A 25560-nucleotide genomic window follows, 5' to 3' on the forward strand; every position below is an offset into this window, starting at 1 on the left:
TACATCCATTTCCTTTCAGGCAAACAACACAGTTCTGTGGCAGCACAAAAGCTTTGCTTCTAGTGCAAAATTTCAAACCTTCAGAAAACTATTGCTCCTCTGTGGACATACCATTCTGTATTTGCTATTTGGATGTTATGGATAAGAACAGTACTTTTCCTCCAATCACATGGCCACCAAAGTTTTGGGGTAAGGATATTGGGTTTTTTTCTAGAATATTACTAAAGTAGATGCAGATATTTGTTGTTGATTGCCTTAAAAAATACCTCGATACAATTTCAAGCCTCATGTTGGATGCGAAGAGTAATGAATAGGTTTTGTATTTCCTGCAGTGATAAGAGTGTTTTCCAAATGTTTCTTCAACAAAATTTTATCATGTTTTTTAAATGGATCAAGACAGCAGGGGCTGCTGGGGCAAAATTGATTGTTCCAAAAAGTTAATTACTGAAGTCAGTTGTAAAGGTGTCTATTGACTTCAGTCAATAGCCAGATCAGGTAGACATTCTCAACTGCTTAATGGATGTACCTACGCAGCAGACATGTTCTGTTTCATCTTTTGATGAAAATGGTATAACAAAGGCTTAATGCGTTTCAACCTTTGGAATAAACTCTTATTCCCCCAGAATGAAAAGTTATTTGTAATTTATTGTGCTGCCTCATGGTGAGATTTTCCTTATTTTTTCTTCAATGTATATTTTGATTATTATCAATTATGGCTGTTTTCTTTCACCCAAATCTGGGAATAGTTGATAAACTGAAATGTATAGCGTGAGGTGGAAGTATATGTTACACTGAAATTCATTCAGGGTAATTAGATTAACTGATTTGATCTTAAAGATTCTATGCTATTGCTGTGGAAAATCCCTCCAAAAAGCTCTATTGCTTGCTATGTTTAATATTAACATTTATTAGCAATTAGCTTAGAATGAATCACATATCTCATTTTCTCTATTATATTATTGCTATTGAGCAATGATCCCTCCAAGAATCTGAACACTATTTAAAACTAAAAAATAATATGCATCAGCAAAATAGGAATTCAGTTGCATAGGAGTGCCCCAGGAAAAGAGTGGAAAAAACATACATGAGGATGGAAAGAAGTTCCTTTTTTTCTTGTCATGAGGAACAAGAATCTGTTGAATGCCATCTAAGCTTCCTGCAGTGATACATTTATTTTCCTACTGAGAGACCACGAGAGACTCACTCAATTTTGTGTCTGAGACCAAAGAGTAGGGTACTGATACTCGACATCTTTGATAAATATTTAGAGATTAACTGAGAAGAAATTACAGTTATTACTGTTTCAGAGTCTTTTGTCTGGAGGTTGTCTGCTGGACTCTGAAGAACGATAATAATTTTTTACAGTGAAAATGGATGTAATTCTAAAATGGCTCTTTCAGAATAAAAACTTGCTGCATTTGACAACACAGAGCAGGACACAACTTAACTGTCTTAATGCTGAAAGGGCCAGAACCTCCTTTCATCCTCATTGCTCACCTTGCTTGCCAGGGACTGACATTGTGCCCAGCCCCAATCACATCCCATTTGCTTAGGCTCTGACAGCAGATGAACCTCAGAGCTTTGATTTTTGTGAGGAGCTTGCATGGTCCTTGAAAGGGAAGATGCCTCTCAGATTTTTCTTATTTTTCTGATAGATTTTAGAAGAGTGAATATCATTTTCTCTTCCTTTCCTGTAGGTATATCATATACGGTAGACTAGGAAGGGTGTGTGGAAACTGTTTCCACTGTGTGGAAACATCACTTAAAATGATAGAAATGTGTTTTCTGACATCCCTGAGATACATGACTTGAGGTAAAAATAAAACTACATGTAATAGATATAAATAAAATTTAGTTCTTAATTTAATAAGAGTGCAGTACTTGCAACTGATTTTTTAGGACACAGCTTACAAGCTATTTTCTAAGCCACCCACCATGTAGTACTGTGAATGCTACTACATTACCACGATGCATTCCTTCTCCATGCATGTGTGATTTCTCAGCATCTTCCATGGACTCAGACAAAGTGTAAACTTCAACATTTATGCAAAGTTTTGCTGAGAGGGACTAAGATTTTGAGAAAAAAATCAATGTTGTAAGAATAGTCTAAGCAACTGTTCATAATGATATTTAATCTCTTACAGTTTTATAAACCATCTATTGTCTAACAGCTGGTTCCTTTTGCTGGAAAATATACAGGCATCCTGCTTTCTATAGTTGTCCAGTTTCCAGTGATAACTTCACACAATAGCTTCTTAAAAGTGACTCTAGGAATTTTAGAACAATGAACAAACTAAACTGTCCTCTGCTTATTTATGTGTGAGCACATATAAATCTTTTTACAATTGCTTTAGGCCAGTGGAAGTGTGCCTTAACCAAGCTGCATAGAGAAAAACAAGATATAAACACCTCAATATAAGTCATTCTGTGTGAGTTGTCTAAGTAGTCTAAACCCTCTATTTCATGCAAAGATCTTAAAAAATTATAAAATTAGGAAAAAAATCAGTACACTTTTTTTTCAAGCTCTGTGTACAATCAGTGACAAACTGGAGAGTCAATAACTGTACAAGTGCTTAGTTGCAGACCTTGCAGGAATTCTTCTTTGAATTCAGATGTCACCATCATCAATCTGCAGTATTTTTGGAATGCCAAATTATGCAGTGAAGGAAAACAAAGCCAGAAAAAAAGTTGTTTTGCTGGCCTAAAATGAATTCTGCCAGGAAAAAAAAATTAAACTGTTCTGTTTTAAACTAATGAGTTTATGATAGAACTCCTGGCCCTGTCAGCAAATGTCCTCTGTAATGTGTCATAAGCACAAAATTGGGATCCTGACTCTCACATGGCTATAGCTTTTTCCTACAACAGACTTCGCAGTCGTGTAGATATACATGTCTGTTTCAGATAAGTTGTCTGAGCTGCTGCCAGGATTCAGAAGCTCATTTCTATCAGGTGCCAGCTTTTGTGAAGCTATGTAACTGCTGCCCACCCTCCTTTGCAGTGGGAATCCATAGTATGGTACTTTGGAAGAGGTAAGAAGAGAAGCATTTAAAGCCAGCCCCTGCTGAACTTCAGCACTGCTGATATCACGTTGGAACTGTAGACAGAGAGTCTGGATTGTATTTTTTATTACTAGTTTCAAAAGGAGGCTTAATAATAGCTGAGTGAGAAATTCAAGGTTTGATACCCATTCAGCAACCAATAATCCTACTTTTTACTGTTTTAATATAGTCTTTACTGAGTTCATTTTGATTTATAAGATAACAGTGGAAGCAAAGATGTTTCCAGTTAAGCCAGGAGTGCATTTCTTGTAATTCCTAAAAGTATTTTCAGTTGTACACAAGTAAATACAATAAATGTCTTCAAGACAATCCTATTTGTTCAGCATAGAAAGCAATATAATTTCAGATCAGGAAATTTAATTTAAATAGAGCATTTGATCAATGTGACAGCAGCAGAGACAAAAAGTGTAAGCAGATTTTAATCAACATTAACTTAGATCCCTAAACTATCCTTCAGTCAAGTTTTACTCAAGTGCCTATTTAAAATGCAACCTCAAAATTTAATACCTTAAAAACATTAAGGACAATTTTTCTTTTCTTGAATCAGAATCCAGGGTGTAATTTGTTTGGTGTGTGGAAATAATGCCATATATCAGCTGGCTTCCAGCATTTTGAGATTGCAAACTGCTTGGCACATACTATAGGCCCTATTGCTTGTCTTCATAAGCTACAAATGCAGCCATGATTTTAAGTGTATCAAATTTTGCCTTGTCTCTCCCTCAACCCACTTGTCTTCTCTTCATTAAAATGCATCTGTTTGTTTGAAAGTCAGACTATGTGCTCTGCTGGAAAAGATGGCATTAGGGAGGAGCTGTGTTTATTGTGTTACTGGTGTAGCAATAATTGTGGTTAAGGACTGTGTGTCATTATCTTTATGAACTGGAGTAATACTTGTGAAGGGGAGCACTGACACAATCAATGACACATCTGCTCAACACTGCAAAGAGCAGCCTAGAAAGCCATGGGACATGATTCCTGTTCTGGGATCCTTCACAGGTGGCAATCATGGCAGAGTAGAAGCATAAGAAACAGATCCAGATTTCTTTGCAAGTAGGAGAAGCAGCATTTGTGGGGGCCAGTGGGGTGACCAAGTTAAGCCTCTTGGCTTACACTCGGATGTCTATGTCAGCACATTCCAGCATACCCACTGGGTGGTCTCTCCTCATTCCCTTTGCTCTGGTTCATACACTTTGTACACATTCCATTCAAACTTCAGCAGCAACAAACACTCCGGGAGCTGCCTCAGCTTTCCTGCTGGAGATGTGCACACAGAAGGACCACAGTTTGGAGCCAGCTGTGGAGCACTTGACAGCAGATGTGGCAGTGGTATCTTCTTACAGGCCACTGCTGTTCCTAGTTTGATGACTGGAAAAGACCAGCAGCTTTGAACCAGAGCTCCCCAGAAGGCCTTTATCCTGGTAGGCCTGGAATTGCTAATAGGGCAGAGGATTTCAATAAGCTGACAATGCAATTCCTTTCCTGGTAGAAAAGAGGAAGTAAAGTTGTGACATAGAAACACTTATAGATGATTTAGTCCACTGAAGGTTTTTTCTTAGTAGAGAAACACTTCAGGGTTGAAGTGGAAAAAAGAGGGAGGAAAGGGCAACAAAATTAGAGCTTTGGATTCAGGTGATATATCAATCTCAATGCTGCATTTCCTGAATTGTTATTATTCTTCTCTTACAGTCTCTTTTCTCCCTTTCCAAAATTTTGCCCTAGTGTGTGTATTCTTCCTGGTATTTTAATTCATGACAGTGAGCCAAAATAGAGCAAAGTGATTGCAGACACTGTATCACCCAGAGTTTTTCTTCGCAGTTTGTCTCTTTTGTTTTGTCAACTCTCTGTGATTTGGAAAACACCAGTAATTTTAAAAATGCAATATTTGGCAGCATATCACACATCGTAAGGAATTCATAGCACAAGGAATAAATCTCTTCACAGGAGATATAATCTCTTTCTGCAGAGTCTTTGGGTTAGATCACTGATGCCTGCAAAAGTTTGGAAATGGGATGTGAAAAAATGAGCTTCTTCCTTTTGAAATTACTGTGCTGGAATCAGATGACTTCAGACTTTACAGGCTCCTGTTGTTGGAAGCAGCCTCAACAGGAGAACGGAGAGGGAGAAAGGCAAAATGCTTTCTTTCAACCCCATCATGCAGTCTTGTTCTAGTGTTTTAGAGAATAATTCCTTACAGTGATTATCCAAAATAATCAGACTCTCCAAAATAATAGGTACTCTTCAGAAAATAGAGACCTAAAATAAGGATAGAGCCTTTTTGTGAGTGAATATGAGTTTTGCCATGACCCAAAACAATACACTGTATTTTTTATGTCTAAGTAAGCAGTTCTTCATTCATAGTACTACTGGGGACAATAAATGAAAATTTCATTCCAGTGAAAACTGACATTGCCAATTTTTAATTTCTTTAACCTCATTGCCTTTTAGCACTTAGTTAAAACATTACACCAAAAAATATAGAAAAGTATACAAAAGATACAATTACCCAATAAGAATAAAAATTAAAAGCAAATCAAATTAATCAGTACATGGTGAATGGGAGGGAAAGGAGCAGAATGGCCTAAGCAAATGTTATCAGAGGAGGGAATGAACCATATTGGGTTGGTGAAGTCAGACATATCTGAAAGGATATATCTGAGTTCATTGGTCAGGAGCCTGTACTAAAACCTTTCCTGTGCCACAGCCAGCCATATATATATGTAAAATGCAGTCTGCACACAGAATCTGCAGCTCCCCATCTGGCATACACCGACAATATCTACAGCAACCACTTTCCTGCTCAGATTTCCCAGAGTGCTTTATCAAGTACTACTTTAATAAGTCTGCTTAAAGCTTGAATCGCCGAGTCTGGATTCCGTCTCATCAGGGTTACTGATCCACAGCTCAGGACTTGCAACTCAGGGTTTTACCTTGTGATCTATGATATTTAGGGGCTTGAATCATTGAGCAGACATTGAGTAGTGCCCATAATGATGGAGCTAATATGAGAGCCAATTGTGTGTGAACAAACCTTTCTTCTGACTTCTCACCTATATTTTCCAATCAAATAAATGTCTCATACTTTCAGATTTGCTATTATAAATTTTCTAGAGTCGTTGTTGTTCTTTAGTGCTTGTTTAACCTTCCATCTTCTGACTAATATTTTCTCTTTTACTCATTCAAGATGGAGCCTTTAAAAAAGGAAAATGTTGTCCATGACTAAAACTACCTTTCTGTACTCTTATGTCTTCTAATAACAAAGAGCTGCTTCTTTCATTCCTATTTCACAGCCAAGTATATCTACTGATGGTAGAAAAAGCTTGTTTTGAAGAGTGCATAATGGAAATGCCTTCCTCATTGGTTTATTCTGGTATCAGTCAGTGGCATGGGAATTTGGGCAACCCCAAGTAAAAGTAGTCTAACATAAAACAGTAAATAATAAGGTGGGATGCATTTCCTAGTTTAGTCAGAAAGCTCTCAGAATTCACTACAGAAAATGGCCAGGAAATCTGGCTGAAAAATATAGCCTTGTTTCTTTGTCCTGAAGATACTGATCAGATGGACTGATTGGAGCACCATTTCCTTAAAATACGTGCAACATATGTGAACAGTGTGAGTGCATGACACACGGTATACTGCAGAAAGAAGTAGAGAATGTCTATGCACCTTTGTGTCGGTCTGGTATGGACAAACCATGTCCTTGGGGCTGCAGATTTCCAGTTCTGTCAAATAACACACCTGCAAGCATACCTTGCGTAGTGAATGTGTAGCTGTGTTGAGTAAACGCAATGGTGACATAAAGCCTTCTCACACCCCTCCTACAAGAAATTTTAATCAGCTTTGAAATGTGTTCATCAGACTCCTGAGGCAGGGTTCCTAACATGGAGAAAAATACCTTTACTCTTCCCTAATTCATTGAGAAGCTAGAATTGTCTTATTTTCCTATGGGCAACGTGAACTTAGAAAAAGCAGGATTCCCTTAAATATGTTTTTGGAAATAGGCATACTGGAAGGCAGATTTTTAGTTTGGTTTCTGGGAGAGAAGATAGATGGCACCACCATATTTCAGGCCCCTATTTGAAAACCAAAGAGAATTTCCCTGTTCTGCTTAGTAAGGATGTTCACAAGAGAAAGGCGATGAGGTAAAATGTGACACATGATCAGATAGAAAGACAGCTCTGGCTTTGCAAATGTTTCCTGTAAACACACTGAGTATTTCAAGTAGGTTTATCTGAGAAGCAGATGTACAACACAGATATAAATTATGATGCATTTAAACAACACTATGAAACACAATGAGATCTTTACATTAATGTTACGTCCTTGAAATGCTTCCCTTCTTATTACCAGCTTTAAATCTAGAGTATCTACATGTTCTCCTTCCTGCTCCTCAGTGAAATGTTACATGATGCCACAAATTTAATAGTGAAGCCATATTTCCAGATTACTTAACCAAATATTTAACTTGAATGGGTAACCTGCTTCATATGGATGAAGAACAATTGCCATGTCCCTGCATGGTGAAAGCACAGAAATCAGGACTATGAAAATCCCATGAATCTCAGCAGAGTTTTAGGATAGGGGCCAGTTTTGCTTTTATTAAAAATGCCACACACTGGGATGTCAGAGCCTGGGAACACAGCAAAACCGAATAATGTCAGCACCAGTAAAACTCAGCTTCACCTGTGTAAGAATTGAGACAGACTTTTTTTTCCCCTCTTGGAGAGGGTTATAGGATTGTGCATTCTCACAGGCCCCGCAGCATCCAAGTAACTTTTGCTGCATGGCCTCCAGAGCTACAGATATTTCAGTTGCTTTTGTTTTCCACTTCAGATGAGATACTGATCTGCATGAGAATCCTGTGATAGAGATATAAAAAGAATCACATAACTAAATCACTTCTCAAGTGATCAAGTAGTCTGAAGCCGATTTAAGTATGCCACATAATTTGAACCATGAACATGGTAATCAGAAGACTTCTAGGGCAAGTGACACCCACACACACTACCTTTCCTCTGCTTGAACCTGTTAAGATCTCTACAAGGAAAAGTCCTATCTATCAGGTCAAGATCACCAGAAGGTCTTCCCCTTTCCACTTCCCCTGAGCTGACTTGGGATGTGTCACAAGGCAGCAGCAGAGCAGCCCGGGGCAGTGACTCAAAGAGGACACAGCTGTCATATAAATAGTGGTAATACCGAGAGCAATGGCAACAAGGGTGTGGGTTTAACTGAAGGAAGATAACAGACAGCATGTGATGATGAGGCATTAGCAATGGCAGCAACTGCATTTGAACATCAGCTCTTCAGTGGCAGCATGACAGAAGAGAATCTTATTCTTTTGTAACACTCAGGGTTCCTGGCTTCTCATCTGAAGTCCTCCAGAAATATTCTCATATCAAAAAAGAAATAAATCCATGACCTGTGATGTAATTAAAAGGGAAGGCATTGCTCATCTTCCACTTCTCAGCTTCAAGATATGCCATGTTTCTGTTCCCCCTCAGCTGTGTTTGGGAAGAGCTGATCTGTATGCAGCTTCTCAGTTGGATTTCTTATGCACGTGGCAGTACTCTTTGTTGGAGTGGCCATGTCCTTTTACTTCATAAATCATATACTGTCTTCTGAAGGGGAAGAATTATCAAACGATCCCAAATCTAATATCATTATGCTTATTTTTTTATCAGTTAAATAAAAGATTTGATGAACACATGAACATTTTTGCCTCCATTACTGAAGCGAAGGGGACCATAACAATAGTCAGATATTGAGAAAGTCTGACTTAGAGAGGCTTAGATTGAAAAAGTTAATATGTAAATGCATTCCAAGACTTTATGTGCAAGCCTGTCAGAGAGATAAAAGGAGATACTAATGAGGAACTTATTTTTTTCTTTGCCCTTATTCTGGCAAGCCCAAAGAAAAGAGTATTATTACTGTAGTTGGATGAAAGCAACAAACTATGTCACAAAGAGACCAGTCTTATTCTTGCATTCTGTCTATTCAGAGCACGATTTCTTCCTTGTATATAAATTATTCTTTTAAAGTGAGTCTGTCATCCTCAGGCTGTGTTTTATGGCATCCTAATTATTACTTCCCTGCTTTCCCCACCCCACTATATAGTCATTGATTTATCAAATGCTTCACCATCTTTAGCAGGAAGGACACAAATCAGAGGTAGTACAAAGAAAAGGCAAAGTTTCTTTAGAATATTATTTAAATAATAATCAAGCACACAGCATACACACATTTTAACAATTACACCTGCATTATTGACTAAGTACATGATGCTGCTCGTTGTTACAAGAGCTGCCACAAGCATCATTCTTTATCCACCAAATTCAGAAATCTGGTCCTTAGGACACAAAGTATATTTCTTCCCTCAAGCACTACACCAGGGAATGTGTTGGCATGTGAAACTGTCACATAACCAAGGCACCTTAGGGCTGTGCTTTCTCCCCAGGACAAATGTGCTGTGGCTGCATGGTCACCTGCTAGAGCCTAACAGTGTTCATACTCACATGAGCTGGTCTCAGCACACTGTGGGTGCCATGGTTCTGCCTCAGTTCTTCTTGTAGAACTTATTGAAGGAAAATGCTCTGTATTTATACACAACACCCAATTCTACCATTTCAATTTATTTGCAGAAGAAAATTAATTCCCTGTTTCAAACATTTACATTCACAATCCAGCATCCTAACACACATTTATGACGTTTGACCATTTAACTGACATCTGTTGATTCTAAACCTTTTGCTTTTAAAAATTATGTTACATCAATACCATCTCTCAGTTATACAGGGTAATGGAAGATGAATCAACCAAGCAGACACGTGACATCTGTGGGAAGTGCATAAGTTATGCAGGCAAAATATAAGTAAAGAAGGAAACCATTGATGGTTCTGTTAATTGAGAAGTGTAGGAATCTCTGGGCAAGCAGGACCTGGACCAGCTTGGTGCAACTACAGCCTCCCAGATGCCACTGGCTCATATGGGACAAGCACCAATGCCCCACTTCATACTTAGTCTCCAGCCTGGATCATTTTTCCTGGGTCAAGAAGAGTTGACTAATACTCCAGATCAGCAATCCATTCATTTAGAAATTATGTCAGCATTTATTAGCTTGAGGGTTTGATTCTTATGATTGTTACTTAATTGGGTCTCCTAGCCCACACTGATACAGATATTCATAGAAATATTTGGTGCAATCTCCCAAATGGATTGATGTTCACCCAGGAGGTACTGGGACAAAGAAAGATCAGTTTTTGGACTTCAGGTAACTAACTGAAGAGTACAGTACTGCCACGTATAAACACACTTCTGTCTTCTCAAAATGCTCACTATTATACCTGTTTCCAGATGAGGACATAGAGCAGAAGATTTTTTACATTACTGGATGCAGCTCAGCTATTTGTGTGGTGAAAAATATACAGATCACTATTCCTCCTCCTTGAACACTTGTTTATTGAATACTTCAGAAGAGTATTCAGCAAAGTTCACAAACTTTACATGATGTGCATTTAAAATGGAGAGTAAGAGTTATGGAGCTGTAAAGGGAAGATTGCTCCTCTCCTGGGAAACAGCTGAACAGGTTGCAGGGGGAGAGGGAGGGAGATTGCACTACCAAAAGCAAGGAGCAGGAACAAGGTCTTGCCTCTCAGGTGAAGGAAAGAGACTCTTGAGACTCAGAGGGACACAGGCAGAGTTTGCAGCACTTACTACAAGCACTACAAGCATTGGGAGTCTCTGTGTACAGGATGCATTGGGAAGGCTGAAATGACACATTTCTAGTATAGCTAGAGTGTGCTTTCTCACTCTGAATCTTTTAAAATATTCTTCTCTGTATTCTTTCAAGACCTGGGCTTCCAGTATACTTCCTGGCTTTTGTGGGTTCTTCAAGCAAGGACAAGCTCCACCTGAAGCTCTGTCTGGGTCAGGCACTGATAACAGAATCACTGTGGTGGGATTATATATGTATATTCCCCACCCCGCATTCTTCCCAACAACCCCAAATCCTTGTGCTTTGTTCTACCTCTGGATGTCTTCTTTTTTCTTAAATGTAGGTTATGTGTTTCAGTATTTCATCCTTAATTTTAAGAATTTTAGAAAATTCTGCTTAATTTTAAGGTTTCACTCCAGTCACTCGTGCTCTGTCCATATATGAGATTACTTTTTCTCAGGTGTAAATTATTTTTATCAATTAAGTAATAACTATAATGTCACATTGCACCATGTCAGATTGTAATTTAGTGTTTGATTTAGGTTCATACAGAGGCCGTATAGCTTAGGTCTGGTTTTGTGAGGTAGGTAAGAATGCCTGGCCAGAGGATTGCTTGCTGCACATGCAGAAAAGATAAAATTCTATTACTGCTTTTGTTATGCATTAGGAATCACAATGAAACCACATGGTAACAAAGTTTTTTTGTCTGTCTGCCTGAAGGAATCTTTGCTTTGTTTTACGTAGTTGTGCCAAAGGCACTAAATTAAACATGCTGACATCTCTTAGATGTTTCCTTCTGCTTTTTACCATTACTCTTTATTTGTCATTCCAGTAAAAATCAACTCCCAGCATTATCAAGGGAACATCATTAACTCTGAGTTGATTTGTGGGATATTGAGATGGCATATTCCACTCCTCTGTGGTTTTATCACAATGGATTATGGTATTAGTAATCAAAGCCAATGTACTCTGGTGCATGGAGATCATTCTGGACACCACTACAGATGTCAAGAAATATGAATTTAAGAGCAGACTTAGGCTTATGCTCCTCCATGATCACAGATACCTCCAGAAAGCTACAAAGCTGTACAAGTTTACAAGTTTAAGATTCTGAACAATTCTGCTGTGCCTCGGTTTACTTCACTTTCAAAGCCTCTGCAAAATGCTAGTCCTATGTGTTTATGGCGATGAAATTCAGAATTTTTCTGTTTTTTGAAGTAGTATGAACGTCTCTGTAATCTTCCATTGCAATGTTTCTCTCTAGCTTTTTCTGACGCCCTGTTTTACTAGAACGAAGGTGGTTTCTGCATAGTTTCGATTTCCAGCATCCGTTTCCAGCAGAGGGCAATCTTGCTCCTAGATAGGTTCCTCATTTGTGAAAGTAACCCTCTGATGAACAACCAGCCCCTCTGCATTTCAAAAGAAGTATTGATCCAAAAGCACGGACTGCCTTTTTTTTCAGCTTGTCATTTAATTAATAATTTTTCAGATGCTTCTGGAGCCCATTTGCTTACCTGATCAAAGAATATCTTAAAAACTGCACAAAATGACGTGAGCATGGTCCTTGAGCTGTCATTTGTTCTACCTTCTTTTTTCAAGACAGGATTAACTATATGACAACTCCTGACTGATATTGCTTTTTAAAATCTTTACTGGGGGTAGATGCACTACATGCCTGGACTGTCTATTCTAGTTCTTACCTGTCCTCATAGATAGAAACAGATTTTTAATTTCCTTTCTTTTATTTTAAACACAGAACTTCTTATTTTATCTGCCATAGACATAAAAAAACCCCTGTTATTAGGTGAAGTGGGACAATTACCCTCTGTTGCTGCAGGAAAGAATCTCACAGTAGCACAGGCTGCATAAAACATCCCTTTAGCAAATTTGTGTCTGAAAGCAGAGGTCTGATATTTCTGGCAGCATAACTATGCCCCTTATTTGTTCTTATGTCCTTCACAGTCTGCTTTTCTTTCAGCTTTTTTCCCCCCACAGATTCTGTTTTCAAGATGTCCCTATTGTTGCCTCTTCATTTCCTGGACATCACAACTACCTGAACTATCTTGTGCTGTAGCCTGTCACTCTCAGTCATCTCACAAGAGTCATGTGTGAAGTTTCTTGAAGTTTTGCCATGACTAAGATCACAGCTGGTTGATATTACGCAGCAACTGATTCATCCACCCAACTGAATCATGGACTGCCTACAAATGATTAACGAGAAGCTGTTTTGCTAACACAATTAGTGGCACTTGGGAAGATAGTAATACCAACACTTGTCAGATATAAACAAATTGCTTTTTTGAGCTCAGCATGACAACAGTAGCATAGGAATTGGCAACTGATACTAGGCCCGGCTTTCTTGGAGCTGGTAGAACCAGCATAACATTTCAAGTAGCTCAAATCACTTCAAGTTCACTTCTGTGGTGAGAGGAAGTGGTGGCTCTTTGGGCCCCAGGTATATTTCATTTCCAAACTCACTATCTGGAATGCATGAGGAAGAGTAGTAGCTGTAGCCTGTCCAGCTTGGAGATGTACATTTGCTATTGTTGAGGAATCCATTCAGTGCAGGCAGCTCTGGGTACAGCTGCAGTGCCAGCTCAGGTTGTGTTCTGGGGGGCAGGAACCTGAGCCTGAGGCAAGAGCCCATGACCTGCTGACCCTTTGCATAACAAGGGCCCAGGGACCTGTAGCCCTGCCAGGGGACCGGACACTCAGGCGCTCAGAGACAGCAGGAGCCAAGCACCCCAAATTTTCCCTCCCTTGGACTGTGAGGGAATAAAAGCCCAGAGGTTCCTTTGTTCAGGGTCCCTTCTTGGAGGCACCAGCTTGAGCTATTGTTCTCTCATTTAGTTATTGGACCATAATTAAATTATTTTAAGGATCTGGACATCTGAGACTCTGCTATGGGGTTGAGCTGGTAAGGAAACCTGGTCTGACTGTGTAGGTGTGTGTGGGGGGTGTACCTGTGAAAGGGCTTCTGTCCCAGCTCAGGTGGTGTGAGTGTCACTGCCAGACTGGCTTCTGTATGGTCAGACAAGGAGGTTTCCTTAAGACTATAGCTGTTAGGAAGTTGTTATGACTTTGTTCAAACTCTGATGGACCCTGGCTGCTCCAGTCTGGTTTTGCACAGAAGAGACTGTGCTATGATCACCTGCTAATGACTTAGCTGAACCTCACTTGAAACCTGAGACACTGAGACGCCTCTAAAATAGTGTCTGAACCATTATTACTGTCAGGTTAACAGTTCTGTAATTTGTAGACTGCAATTCATGCTTTAATACACTAGCTGGTGCTCTGTACTAAGCTGTGCAATGTATGCGTAAGGTATGAATTGCCGCACTGGTTGGTATGCATTTTATACCCACTTTTCTCACTGAGCTTTCATTTTGGGAAAAGATCATCTTACTACAAAAAGGCTGAGCCGATTTTTTCATGTTTGAGATCAAACCCTCTACTAGTTATCAAGGCTTTTCAGCTTTGGGGTAAGGCAAGCTGAAGTTGTTTGTGCAAATGTGTGTTCATAGAGGGAGAGGAATGCTAACTAACTTAAACAAGGTTTGAGTAACTGGCATATGGCATCACATAAAAGAGAGAGAGCTGGCAAAAATGTGAGAAGGAAAGGAATAAAATGGAAATAAATTTAGAATTCTAAAATTTTGTTTGAAAATTTAATAATAACTCTGTTCCACTATATGTCACAGTGGTATGTTCTGATAGTTCTTGTTGCTAATGCAGCTGAAATCAATGACTTATATGTTTTACATCTGTGCTTGCTGGAGTCCCCATGGAATAGAATTTGCATGTCAGATGCACAATGTCTCATGCTAGTTTGGGGCAAGTGGAAAAAAGAAAAATAGGAAAATTACTCTCAGATGTTTAAGTAAATGAACAGAGTCTTGCTCCAATGTAGTATGAGTAAAATGTCTCTATAGAAAGCTGTGTTTAAATGCTGAACAATGCTATTCTTGGGTGACAAGCTACCTTACTACTTCTAACAACTTTAAAATAAAATTTCTCTTGTGGCCTAGCAATGGCACTCCCCACTCTAGTGTTCACCCCCAAGACTCTCCCAAACCAGACTCCGTTTGCTCAGTCTCCTGCACCTTCCCCTTCCAATTCCCTCCCCAGGGGTGGAGTTGAGAATTGGATGCACAAAATTGTGAAAATTGTGGGTTAAGATAAGAACAATTTACTGGAAACAGCAATGAGATAAGAAAACAAACAGTAACACCAACAATAGTAATAACAAAAGTATATAAAAAGTGGGTGATTTACATATAAAAAAACCAAACCTCAGTGCAACATGGCATGATCCAGAGACAGTGAACCAACAGGTTCCCTACCCTGCCACGCTTTTTGTCCCACCTGAAGCCACACCCTTCCTGGAGGTGAGAGTCCCTTAATTCCACCCTATAACATGGTGTAGAATAACAACCCAGATGTGCGCACACAGCTCCAGGCTCTGCCTCCTCATGGCTATTGCAGAAAAATTAACTCTGTGCTGGTGAAAACTAAGAAAACTGCTTAATTTTTACTCTTTGAATGAAACATGAACAATGCAATAACTAAAAAAAAAAAAAAAAAAACCACAAAAAAAAACCAGCTGCAAACCCCAAAAATTGCAATATTTGAAAGTCACCTACTAGAAATCAAATCAGATGTGTAGGTATCACTCCAACCTGTGGATGTTTTCTGACTTCTTGTGCTTAGCAATAAAATGAGCAGAACAGATGCTTGGAAAGCTGAGTGGTTCTTTCTTTGCTTTATTAGTTAGTATCGGCAAAGATGCAGTTCAAATTCATCATATGTGCACAGCTTGACTAAAAGATGTGTCATAGCTTAGCAAGCATAGTCCCGGAAGGGACGTCCTTCTTAAGGGGTGCTTACAGTTTCCTCTGGGATCTGATAGAACTTATCAGCTGGCCAGTTTGAATATGGACAATTCTCTAAGCCACTTAAAGTTGTGATCACCTCTGTGATCCACATTTAAGAATAGGCAAACTCCCCCTCCAAGCTCTCTCTCGTTTCCGGCGCTGGGACAGGTGGCTGCGGGCCCCGTGTGGGGGCCAGCGGGCCTGGCCAGGCCCTGCTTGGGCCAGGCCGGGCCGGGCCACGGCCATCCTGAAGCCATGGACCTGTTCCAGCCATGGAACCCCCCCCCCACTGCCTTGCTGTGGGCAGCCGGAGCGGCTCGGCTCTCCCCCCTCTCCACTGCGATAAGAAAAATTCAACATTCCAGCTGCAAAGCTGCAAGGCCGAGGTGAGATTAACCCTTTTACTGCTGTGAAGAGCTGAAAACCTGAGGGAAGAGATAGAGGAGATGCTTAAAGCTGAAATTCTGTTGTGAAGCTATGATATATCAGAGTATCCTGTTGTAATTTCATGAAGATATGGGGGGTGGAGTGTTCAACTTGTGAGCAAAAGCACCTGCACTGAGATAGGCAGATGCTGACGCAGCCATAATTTCATGAGAAGTTTGGACAGGGAGAGATGAACCAGATGAGGACTTTTGCTCCAAACGGGAAAGGAGAAAACCTCAGTCCCTAGAGATGCTCCCAGAGATAGTCCTAAAGATGAAGATGATGAAGACCCTTTGCTCCCAGGGAAGGAGAAGGGCCTCTGTTTTTGTTTCTGAACGGCTCAACCTTAAAATTGTACCCCAAAAAACTTCAAGAGTGAACCCTCGAAAGCAGTTGCGGGAAAAGCTGCAAGTCGGGGGAAAGGACTCACACGCAGGCAGAGAGACTCCTCTTCCTAAATGGACTGAACAATATTTGGAAGTGGGCAGCTGTCTCGTTGTGATAATGTTTTCATAGCATGAGCAAGAAGAGACTTCTCTTTCTAAATGGACTGAACAAGGTTATTATGAAAGTAGTAAACAGACTGAACATCTTAAGGGTTGTCTTTGAACATTGTCAGTGGGAAAAGGGAGGAAGGTGGGGGGAGGAGGAGAGTTCTGAAGGTGGTATAATTTTTTTTTCTTCTTTTAGGTCTGTTAATAAACTTCTTTATATTCTTTCAAGTTTGGTGCCTGTTTTGCATTTCTCCTAATTCTGATCTCACAGCAGATAAACAGTAATGAGTATTTTGGACCAAACCACTACAAGATGCTTTTCCATTTCTCTTTCCCTTGGATTCAGTGCTTTCTCCTGTCTTCCTCCACCTCACCCGGGTTCATGATCTGAGATGCTGTCATTAAAAGTGCTGCTCACATGATTTTGAAAGGTACTACTATCCCATCATGGCCAGCTGTAAAGTTTATATATAAAAATAAATAAATAAATAAATAAATAAAAATGTATATATCTGTGAGCATGGGGGAAGGAAGACCCTGTGCCCTCCTTAATTTAACACCTTCGGGACCTTACCGTAAGGGTATAGGAAATATACAAGTCCCAAGGGTTTCCTGAGGTCGAGGAACAAAAGCCTATTGCAGCTTATTGCAGCCAGAGCTGAGGGCAAGAGAGAAATTTCTTGGGAAAATGAATCCCCAATGCAAATGTGTTTTGAATTCAAAGGGATGACTGATGTTGTCCATACAAATTAAAGGAAATGAAACTCACAGAATTAAGAGGTTGACCTAGTTTGTCTGCAAGCATTCTGCAAGCATTCTGCAAGCCTATATGATAGAGGTGGGACACTCTATCACAAAAAGCAAATCTACTTTATGAAGATTTTGGGTATTTCAGGGATTGCTGAGTCTAGGTAGGGATTATGTTTCTATTTTTTGGTGAGGTATACCCCAAAGTGAGGAAGAAGAGAACATAATCCACTTTTGAGAAGACTTACAGATTGGTATGAGCCATCTTCGGTTGACCCTCCTTCAGATGTCCAGGCCAGATGGGAAGAAATTGTTTCAGGGCCAAGTGCTAGGAAAAACCTCTTATCAGCCAGTTTATTATCTTTAAAAATAACATGCCTAAATTTCTCCAGTGTGGATTTTGTAAAGCAATAAGCACTTGCTAGAGGTTATCGATTTGATAGGATATTTGCTATCACTTCATATGTACAGTTCATGAGAAGTTATGAAATCCTTAAAGAAAGCTTCAACGACCAAGAAAATGTTTTGCACAGCAGATACAATAATCTGCTGTACAAATGTGTATCACCGCGTTTCCCTAACACTGTGTGCAGAAACTAGAGAGGAGGGAACACAGAGAATTAAAAAGAAATTGCCTGATCTGGATAGATGCTGAGCTGACAAAGGAGCTGACTTGATCTTCAGATCTGGGGTAACACTCAGAAGTTATGGGTGTTACTGTGGGTTCTGAAATGCCATGGTCATGTTGGAAGTGCCGCAGATAGAAAGTTAAAGTGGCTAAAATATCCAGTTGCTTTTTGACCTTAGCCTTTCATTTCTGGCTTTGTACCTCAAAGTCTCTCCTGCATTGTTGACAAAAAGCTTTGTCCTTCATCTCAGCTGGTGTTAGAGGTGAGAGTGGAGAATTGACTGAAGTGAGCTACCAAATCTTTTCTGCTATGGCATAATGAAATAAAGCAGGCAGTGTGAGCAGCCTGAGAAACAGACAGATCAAAACATATTTAGAGGACCGGCACCTGGGTAGTTGTTGTTATTAGCAGCATGCCTAACTTATCCCCAGATCTTTGTTTTTATTATTTTCCCTGAAAGCAGAGGGCAGAATGACATGCACAGCTCTCAGAAAACCATAAGATATTACAACGGCCCCTTGGGAGACGCCTTGTGTCAGTATCACTCTGACTCCCTGGAAGGCTAGCTCTGCTCTGGCACTGCCCAGATTAAGGAAGAGAAAAACAATTTGGTGAAAGCCAGCTGTTCCCCTCAAAATCCCAGGTGCAGCAAGTCCCACTCCACCTTTGATCTTTTTCCCTGTTTGATAATATTTTCTCCGATGTACCTCAGGGCTGTGATAGCTGGATATTCTAAAGAGGAAATCAATGGGCATAAATTTACAATTCTACAATGTAAGGTTTTAGAACTGAATTACATTTTGGTGAAATTCATCCTCTGCAGGGAGTAAGCAAAGAGCAAGTTTGGCCCATTAGTGTGACCCACAGTTCCAACTGAAGTCAGTGATATTTTGGGAAGAGAAAAAAAATGAGATGTCTGCAACCAATGGGTCTAGTGATATTTCTGTAATAAGAACCAAGGGGGTTACATGTAGGTCCAAATGGAAAAGAGAGCATATGGAGTCCTGGCAACTGAAATAGGCAGTGTAAACCCAGCTGAGCTTCATCAGGGAATAATTTGACCCTTGATTTTTACATCATATATGGAGATAGAAAAATAGAAGAAATAAACAAGTTAAAGAAAAAGACATCATTATCCAAAGGGATAATTGTCTGTGCTGTACCTCCAGCACAGGGGAACAGCACGTGGGAAGGACTGAAGAGCTGCACTCAATACTTTTGTCAATTCCCTCATCTGCTTTTAACAGTGTGAAACTCTGGTCAGATTGTGCAGGTGGTGAAAATTATGGCTCGAGGGATGCAGGGACAAATCCTCACCATGGTGCATGGCAACCCCAGAGCCACGTACACTTCAGCTTCTTGCTGTGCTTCTGCTTACGCTCGAGGCTGCTGAGCCCTGTGGAGATCCCCTTTGCCAGCTGAGAGCCCAAAGAGTTGCAGGGATATCGGGTGGCAGCACAGAGCCCTGTGCCTGGGGGATTCCTTGGCAGCCTCAAATATAATAACCCAACAGGCATTTGAGCTGAAGTGCAGAAGAAACGAGCACAAGAAAGGATTAGTTCTTGCTCCACTTTACAATAGCCATGCAGGGACAGCAGTAGGGGTATGCAGACTGCAGCTTTAGTGCGTGGGAAGTGCTGTCTTCAGGACTCTCTCTGGGATTTATTCAACTGGAGGTCACCAAGTGCTGGCTCTCCCTTCCCACCTTTGGGAGTATGAGTAGGAACTTGCAGTAACAAAATGTATTAAATGTATTAAAATGACATAATAAGCTATTCCTGAGCAAAAGGGGCACAATAAGTCCTGCTGTGTCTCTAAAGATGTTTTATAAAGGGCAGAATCACACTGGCTTTGTGAGAAGAAAGCTGCTTATAGCGATCTGATTTGAAGCCAAGAGTTGCAGTGCAGGATGCTGCCTGTGGGTTCTTGCAGAAAGCAGACTGGGCAGTCACCCTTTGTCTTTAGTGTGCCCAATCAAAAGTTTTTGAGGTATAGAAATGAGAGCTTAAAGAAAAATTGTCTTTTAGGATCAAGTCTGAGCCGTCTTGGAATGAAAGGGCAACAAAGTGTTCCTGAGAGGGAGCAGTTCCCTGCAACAATATCCAATACATTATCCTCACCAATCATTGTTTGAAAAGGATAATGTTATAAGCCTACCTGAAAGCAGAGGTTACAGGCCAGGAACAGTAGAATTGTGTAGCCTTCCAAGTATGAATCACATCACTAACCATTTTTCCCTAAAGGGAGAAAAGTAAGAAGATAGATAAGTAAGATAATAATGACTACTTCTTAAAGTGCAGTTAACTAATAATCATTTACATTTCTTCTGCTGGAAGCAAAGCTAATGTTTCTTTCCTCCCTCTGGCAGTGATCTGTCCTAAGTTTAAGGCTGACTTAAAAGAATCTGTTCCAGGCTGCCAATACTGGGGTGCCTTTGTTTGCAAGTCAGTCCTGCTGGCCCTGCCTGGCACCTCTCCTCTCTCTCGATGGTGTGCTGGCTGCTCTCCATAGACATCACTTGGGCTGCTCACTCTCCTTGCATCTTCAGCATCTGATTTGGCCAAGTACCACAGCCCAGATTCACTGTCATTATTCTGAGGTTTGGGAACGACTGTTTGTACAGCACAATAAATTCAGGGAAAACTCTTTAGCAGCTGCTAGAAAATTCTGAGCCTAGTCTCATCTTGCCTTTTCGGGCCTCTAATGTCTGCATCCCAGTCCTGGAGTTGCTACCTTCTGTCTGGCACAGTGTTATCTGGCCTCCTCTTCAGTATGCTCTAGGAGTTACTCACCTTTCTCTATCTAATGAATATACTTGCCTTTTTAACAAAAATGCTTCACAAATATGATAGAACAGTACAGACAGAACAAATATGTTTCAAGGTGTCCCATGGATATTTCTTGCTTATTCCCTCTTTGCTCCACCAGTTGTCAACATAGTGTTCCTTCTCGTTTTAGATCCAAGCTCATCTTGAATTTTGAGAAGATCTATAAATGTTTTGCATTCATTTCAGGCCTTATCCAGGATTACAAATATATCTCTGAACTTTTTAGAACAGCAATAATGCTGGTGCTTGGTTGAAAACTGAGTGAAGTTTTCTGAAGCAACTGTCCTCTTCTTAGAAATATACAAAGAAAAAATCACATCTCTCCATATTGTGAAACCATGTGGGAGAGAAAACAATCCTAGCCATGGGTTTGTTTTTCTGTTTGTTTCTTTTCAGATCTTGCAAGCCTTGAAAACTTTTCAAAAAGAGCTAGAAATTTACTTTTCTTAATGGCAGATTAATGCATCTTTAAATTGGGCATTGGGGATAGGACATATTCAAGAAACTTAGTATTACGAATGGTTATCTCTGACCATAATAATTTAGGATGTAGTAATTTACATTAATTACTATGAGGTTTTAAATGATCTGTTACTCAGCAGTAAAAGGCTGGGAAGTGTTCTAATGTTGTAATAAATACAGGGCTTACTCCGCTAAGAACATGGTAGAAGGTACATCACTGTTTTAATAGGTGAGTTTGCAAACACGTACACACAGAACATAAAGGTCTATAACAAGAAGGACAAGTGCATAAATCCACACCTCCTATTGCCTACAGAAGGAAATACTTGGCAGTTTTATAACACTTGGAGCTGGTGGGTGGTTGATTCTGGGAAAAGCTAAAGACTTTCCTTGCCTTGGTACTGAAACTGATATTAAATATAAGCTTTTTTCTGGATGTCGAATTATGCAAATTAAACAAACAAGAAAAAAAAAAAAAACCAAAAAAACCCAAACAAAAAACCAGACAAACAAATGCCAAAATGCTGTATAGTAAGAGCACTCTGAACTGCTGTGTTTATGTTGTGAAGTTCATGTGTCACGAAGACCCAGGGGCTGTTTCATCTTTTAAGGAGGCTGGCATTTTAAATTAATTTTCTTGCAGGAATATCTTTCAGAGTTACTTCATTAACTTTGATATTAATTTTTGCTGTATTTCAGAGCAGATAACAATAGCCTTCACAGTGTCCATGGTGATTGGACTGGTGATTGGAGGGATCATCTGGGCATTTTTCACCTGCTTGTCCCGTCGCAGAGCTAGTGCCCACATTTCCCAGGGGAGCCCCTCAGCCTTCAGCCGTCGGTCCAGACCTTCATCCCATGGCCACACTGCCGGCAGGACTGGATTTTACCGCAACAGCAGCTGCGAGCGTCGGAGCAACCTCAGCCTGGCCAGCCTCACCTTCCAGCGGCAAGCCTCCTTGGAGCAGGCCAACTCTTTCCCCAGGAAGTCAAGTTTCCGTGCATCCACCTTCCACCCTTTTCTGCAGTGTCCTCCCCTCCCCGTGGAGACAAACAGTCAGCTGATCACCCTCACTCCCACAAACACCACCACAACCCTTGTGGGAAGCACCACCAACAGCTTGAGTCGACCTGAATTCCACTGGTCTAACAACAACCTCCGCATCTGCCACTCCACGCAAACCCCACCTCCCGCCTATGAAACCATCATAAAAGCTTTCCCAGAATCCTGAGCTTCGTCCTTGCTGCAAACACACATGTGCATTTTAGGAGGAACCTCAATTATCTCAACAATTTTCCGTGCATGATGAAGATCTCTGAGAAGTCTCCAGCTGCAGTTGCAGAGGGGACGTACTTTGCCAAGAGGCATGTAGCAGTGATTTCATGGATCCCAACACCCCACTGTCTGAGAGATCACTTGTCTTTGCACTGCTGGCTCTTATTTACTGCTCTATTGTATGCTTGCATATTTATAGTGTTATATCTTTAATTGCAGCCATTGTCTCTTTATTTTAGAGGGCAAAACGCTGCCACATAAAAACGAAATAATTTCTTGAAGAAACAAATGATACTAGAGATTACTGATATACACAGCACATCAATGCAAATTTCACTGTTCCTTTTTTTTTTTTAAGAAGTTTTGATTTTACGTGTTTTCCCAAGGATGTTACATTTTCAGAGAGCACCTCCCATTCCCCACCTTCTTGCTATAACCCCAGAAGAGCGTCAGTCTGAGGAACCTTAAATGCAGACCTCGTAGAGGATGCAGTCCTGGCTGCTACAGACATCCTGTTCTGTTGATTGCAAAGATCTGATCTGAAAAGACTCCATATTAGGGATGCTTGTTTAAAATTCCCCACAGTGTGGAAAAAAATTGTGACATATGTGAAGCTTCATGCAGAAAGTTTTGAACAACCCACTAAACGCATGATAACAATTATAAAGAGTTTTCCACCTGCAGTCAGCAGAACAAGTAGTCACATTTTAATACCCAGTGAGGCTGTATGGGCAGAACTCCTCATGTTTCATTTTTCTAGTTCTGGTTATCCAGATAAGCAGTATGAATGACAACTATTTTTTAATTAAGTTTCCTGATTTCCTATGGGATTAGTCATTTCCTTATTTCAAATTGTTTTCCTCAAATTGTACCAGCATTTAATTCTTTCTTTTATTCACTGAAATCTTGTCTTTCACTAAAACAAGATTTCAGACATCTATGGCTGAATATTGGGATTATAGAATGAATTGGGCTATGAAGATAAAGAGGAAGTATTTAGTTGAGGCTTACATATATTCTTGACTTTTATATGTGTATCATGCCAAGCTAACCCCTGGCTTAGTAGAGACTAATTGCACTGATGTGACAAAATGTTCAGGATTTGGAAATAACAGAGACAAATGGGACCCGAATGAAGTCTTATTGTATCAGTTTCCTGTTAAATATTGCATGTTCAAATTAAGGGTAAAGAATTTCCACAAGCAGAGGAGCTGTCCACACTCCACACTTGCAAATATGCCTGTTGTTTCTAAGAGGCTTGGGCAGCACCAGCCTCAGGACTCCTGATTCTGAGGGGCTTCTGTAGGGAGAACAAGTTCTCGTCTTCTGGGAGGGACAAAGATTCAGCAGCTTCTGAGAATGGGAAAAATGCTTATCATCTTCCAGGTTTTCCAGGCTTTTGGAGATGGGCAGCATGCATCCCTTTGCTGAGCTCAACATCCCTCAGGAAGCACTGGCATTGATTTCTGAACCGCAGTATTCCAGCCCAATATTCATCCATTCGCAAATAACTCTACAAACATTGAGCTTACAAGCAATACTTACTGTAAACAACAAGTATTCCTTATTGTAAAGGCAAACTATTTTGCATTTATTTACTGACTGGATTTCATTGTTTCATTTTTAGTGTGCAACACATCTGGAGAGATGTATGTCATTGCTAGAAGAACAACCATTTACAGAGTTTACAGAGCATTTAATTCCAGACACTATGGGTTCTAGCACACCCAGAACTTGCTGATAAGACTGTTACACTGCATTTGGCTGATCACAGGCTACAGACTTAAAATAATAGACCTCTGAAGGAAGGAAGAAAGAAAAAAAGTTATTTCATTCATTAATAATTTTTTTTCATCTAGAGTTTTTCTGAGTCTGGTGAATATCATTGCATGCAAAAGTATGTTCAAAGTGTCCTTGCTATAGAGTAGGTGATGCAGCCTATTCTAACCTGCCTACAAAAAGTAGAATTCAAGCTTGCTCCCTTTGTTTAGAGGGTTTGATGGACTGTGGAAGAGACAACTTACCAGCTTTGGACCCACTGTGCACCCAGCTGGCCAAAGCTGCTTGTCCCTTGAGAGTGAAATCATTTTAGGTGAGTAAATTTTTACTTCTGGATTTTTAGTGCACATTACATTACAGTAGAACTTTCCACAGCATAATTATTACACAATTATTACATGTATTACACTGTATCTAGTAAACAATGTAAAGAGGAAAGCTTAAATGTACTGTATTTTTTTTGCTCCTGAAATCTGTACTGGATATCAAAACATTTCTTATATGCCCTGGATTAGGGAGACTAAAACCACAGATGTTTGATGCATAACCAGTATGACTGTCAGATGCCTAAAACTTGTTTTCACATCTGAAATAAATGTTTTCCAAGCATTCGGGAAGCTTCAGAATATGGAATAAAGTTAGATGCTATAAACTCAATCTCATGTTTTTTCTTTGTGATAAAAAAGTGACTTGCATAAAAGATCCTTTAAAGGCAAGAGTATTATCTTTAATTATACAAGCTGATACAGTTAGAAATGTGAATGAAGACTTGCTCCTGCCTTTGCTTCTGTGGGGAAACACCCCAAAACTGAAGATGCTATTTGAAGTCAGGGTCAGAATTTACCATATGAGAACACCGTCAAAGGATTACAAGTGAGAAGGTCTCTCACAACTAACAGTGCTTACAGGTATTAAATCCACTGGTTTATAAGTGCTTCAGCTTCAATTCACATTGTGTTTGAGCAAATGCTTGCTTTAAGCAAAAGGGCAATCACTATAAGGTTCATGCTTAAATGGACTCATGCACATTTTATTGCATTATGACCAAAGCACACTGCACAGGATCAACCCCCAAATTAACTCTGGGATTCAGAAATCATTGTGTGTTCAATATGCAAAAAAATTATATTTGCTTAAAGAAATCATCTTTTATTTCAATTTAAAATACTAGAAAGAAGAGCTGAATTTAAAAAGAAAAGTGTTCCTGAAGATTTAAAGATTTCAGAGCATTCACAAGCATGAATTAAACTTGACAATTATTTTGCATGTAATACAATT

The 25560-nt window shown here is 39.9% G+C and overlaps 1 protein-coding gene across 2 annotated transcripts; it reads left to right on the top strand.

Annotated features, from left to right (window-relative positions):
• MYCT1 (MYC target 1) lies at positions 1-24939 on the top strand. 2 transcript variants are annotated; one of them, XM_048299363.1, is made up of 3 exons: positions 102-189; positions 16908-16992; positions 21927-24939. In XM_048299363.1, the coding sequence occupies exons 2-3, from the start codon at positions 16980-16982 to the stop codon at positions 22457-22459; spliced, it is 546 nt and encodes a 181-aa protein (XP_048155320.1). In that variant the 5' UTR covers positions 102-189; positions 16908-16979; the 3' UTR covers positions 22460-24939. The 2 variants fall into 2 exon arrangements, with proteins under 2 accessions (XP_048155321.1, XP_048155320.1); XM_048299364.1 differs by lacking the exon at positions 16908-16992 and having other exon boundaries at positions 1-189.
• The last annotated feature ends 621 nt before the right edge of the window (positions 24940-25560 follow it).

The sequence above is a fragment of the Corvus hawaiiensis genome, chromosome 3 (assembly GCF_020740725.1).
Source record: "Corvus hawaiiensis isolate bCorHaw1 chromosome 3, bCorHaw1.pri.cur, whole genome shotgun sequence".
NCBI lineage: Eukaryota > Metazoa > Chordata > Aves > Passeriformes > Corvidae > Corvus > Corvus hawaiiensis.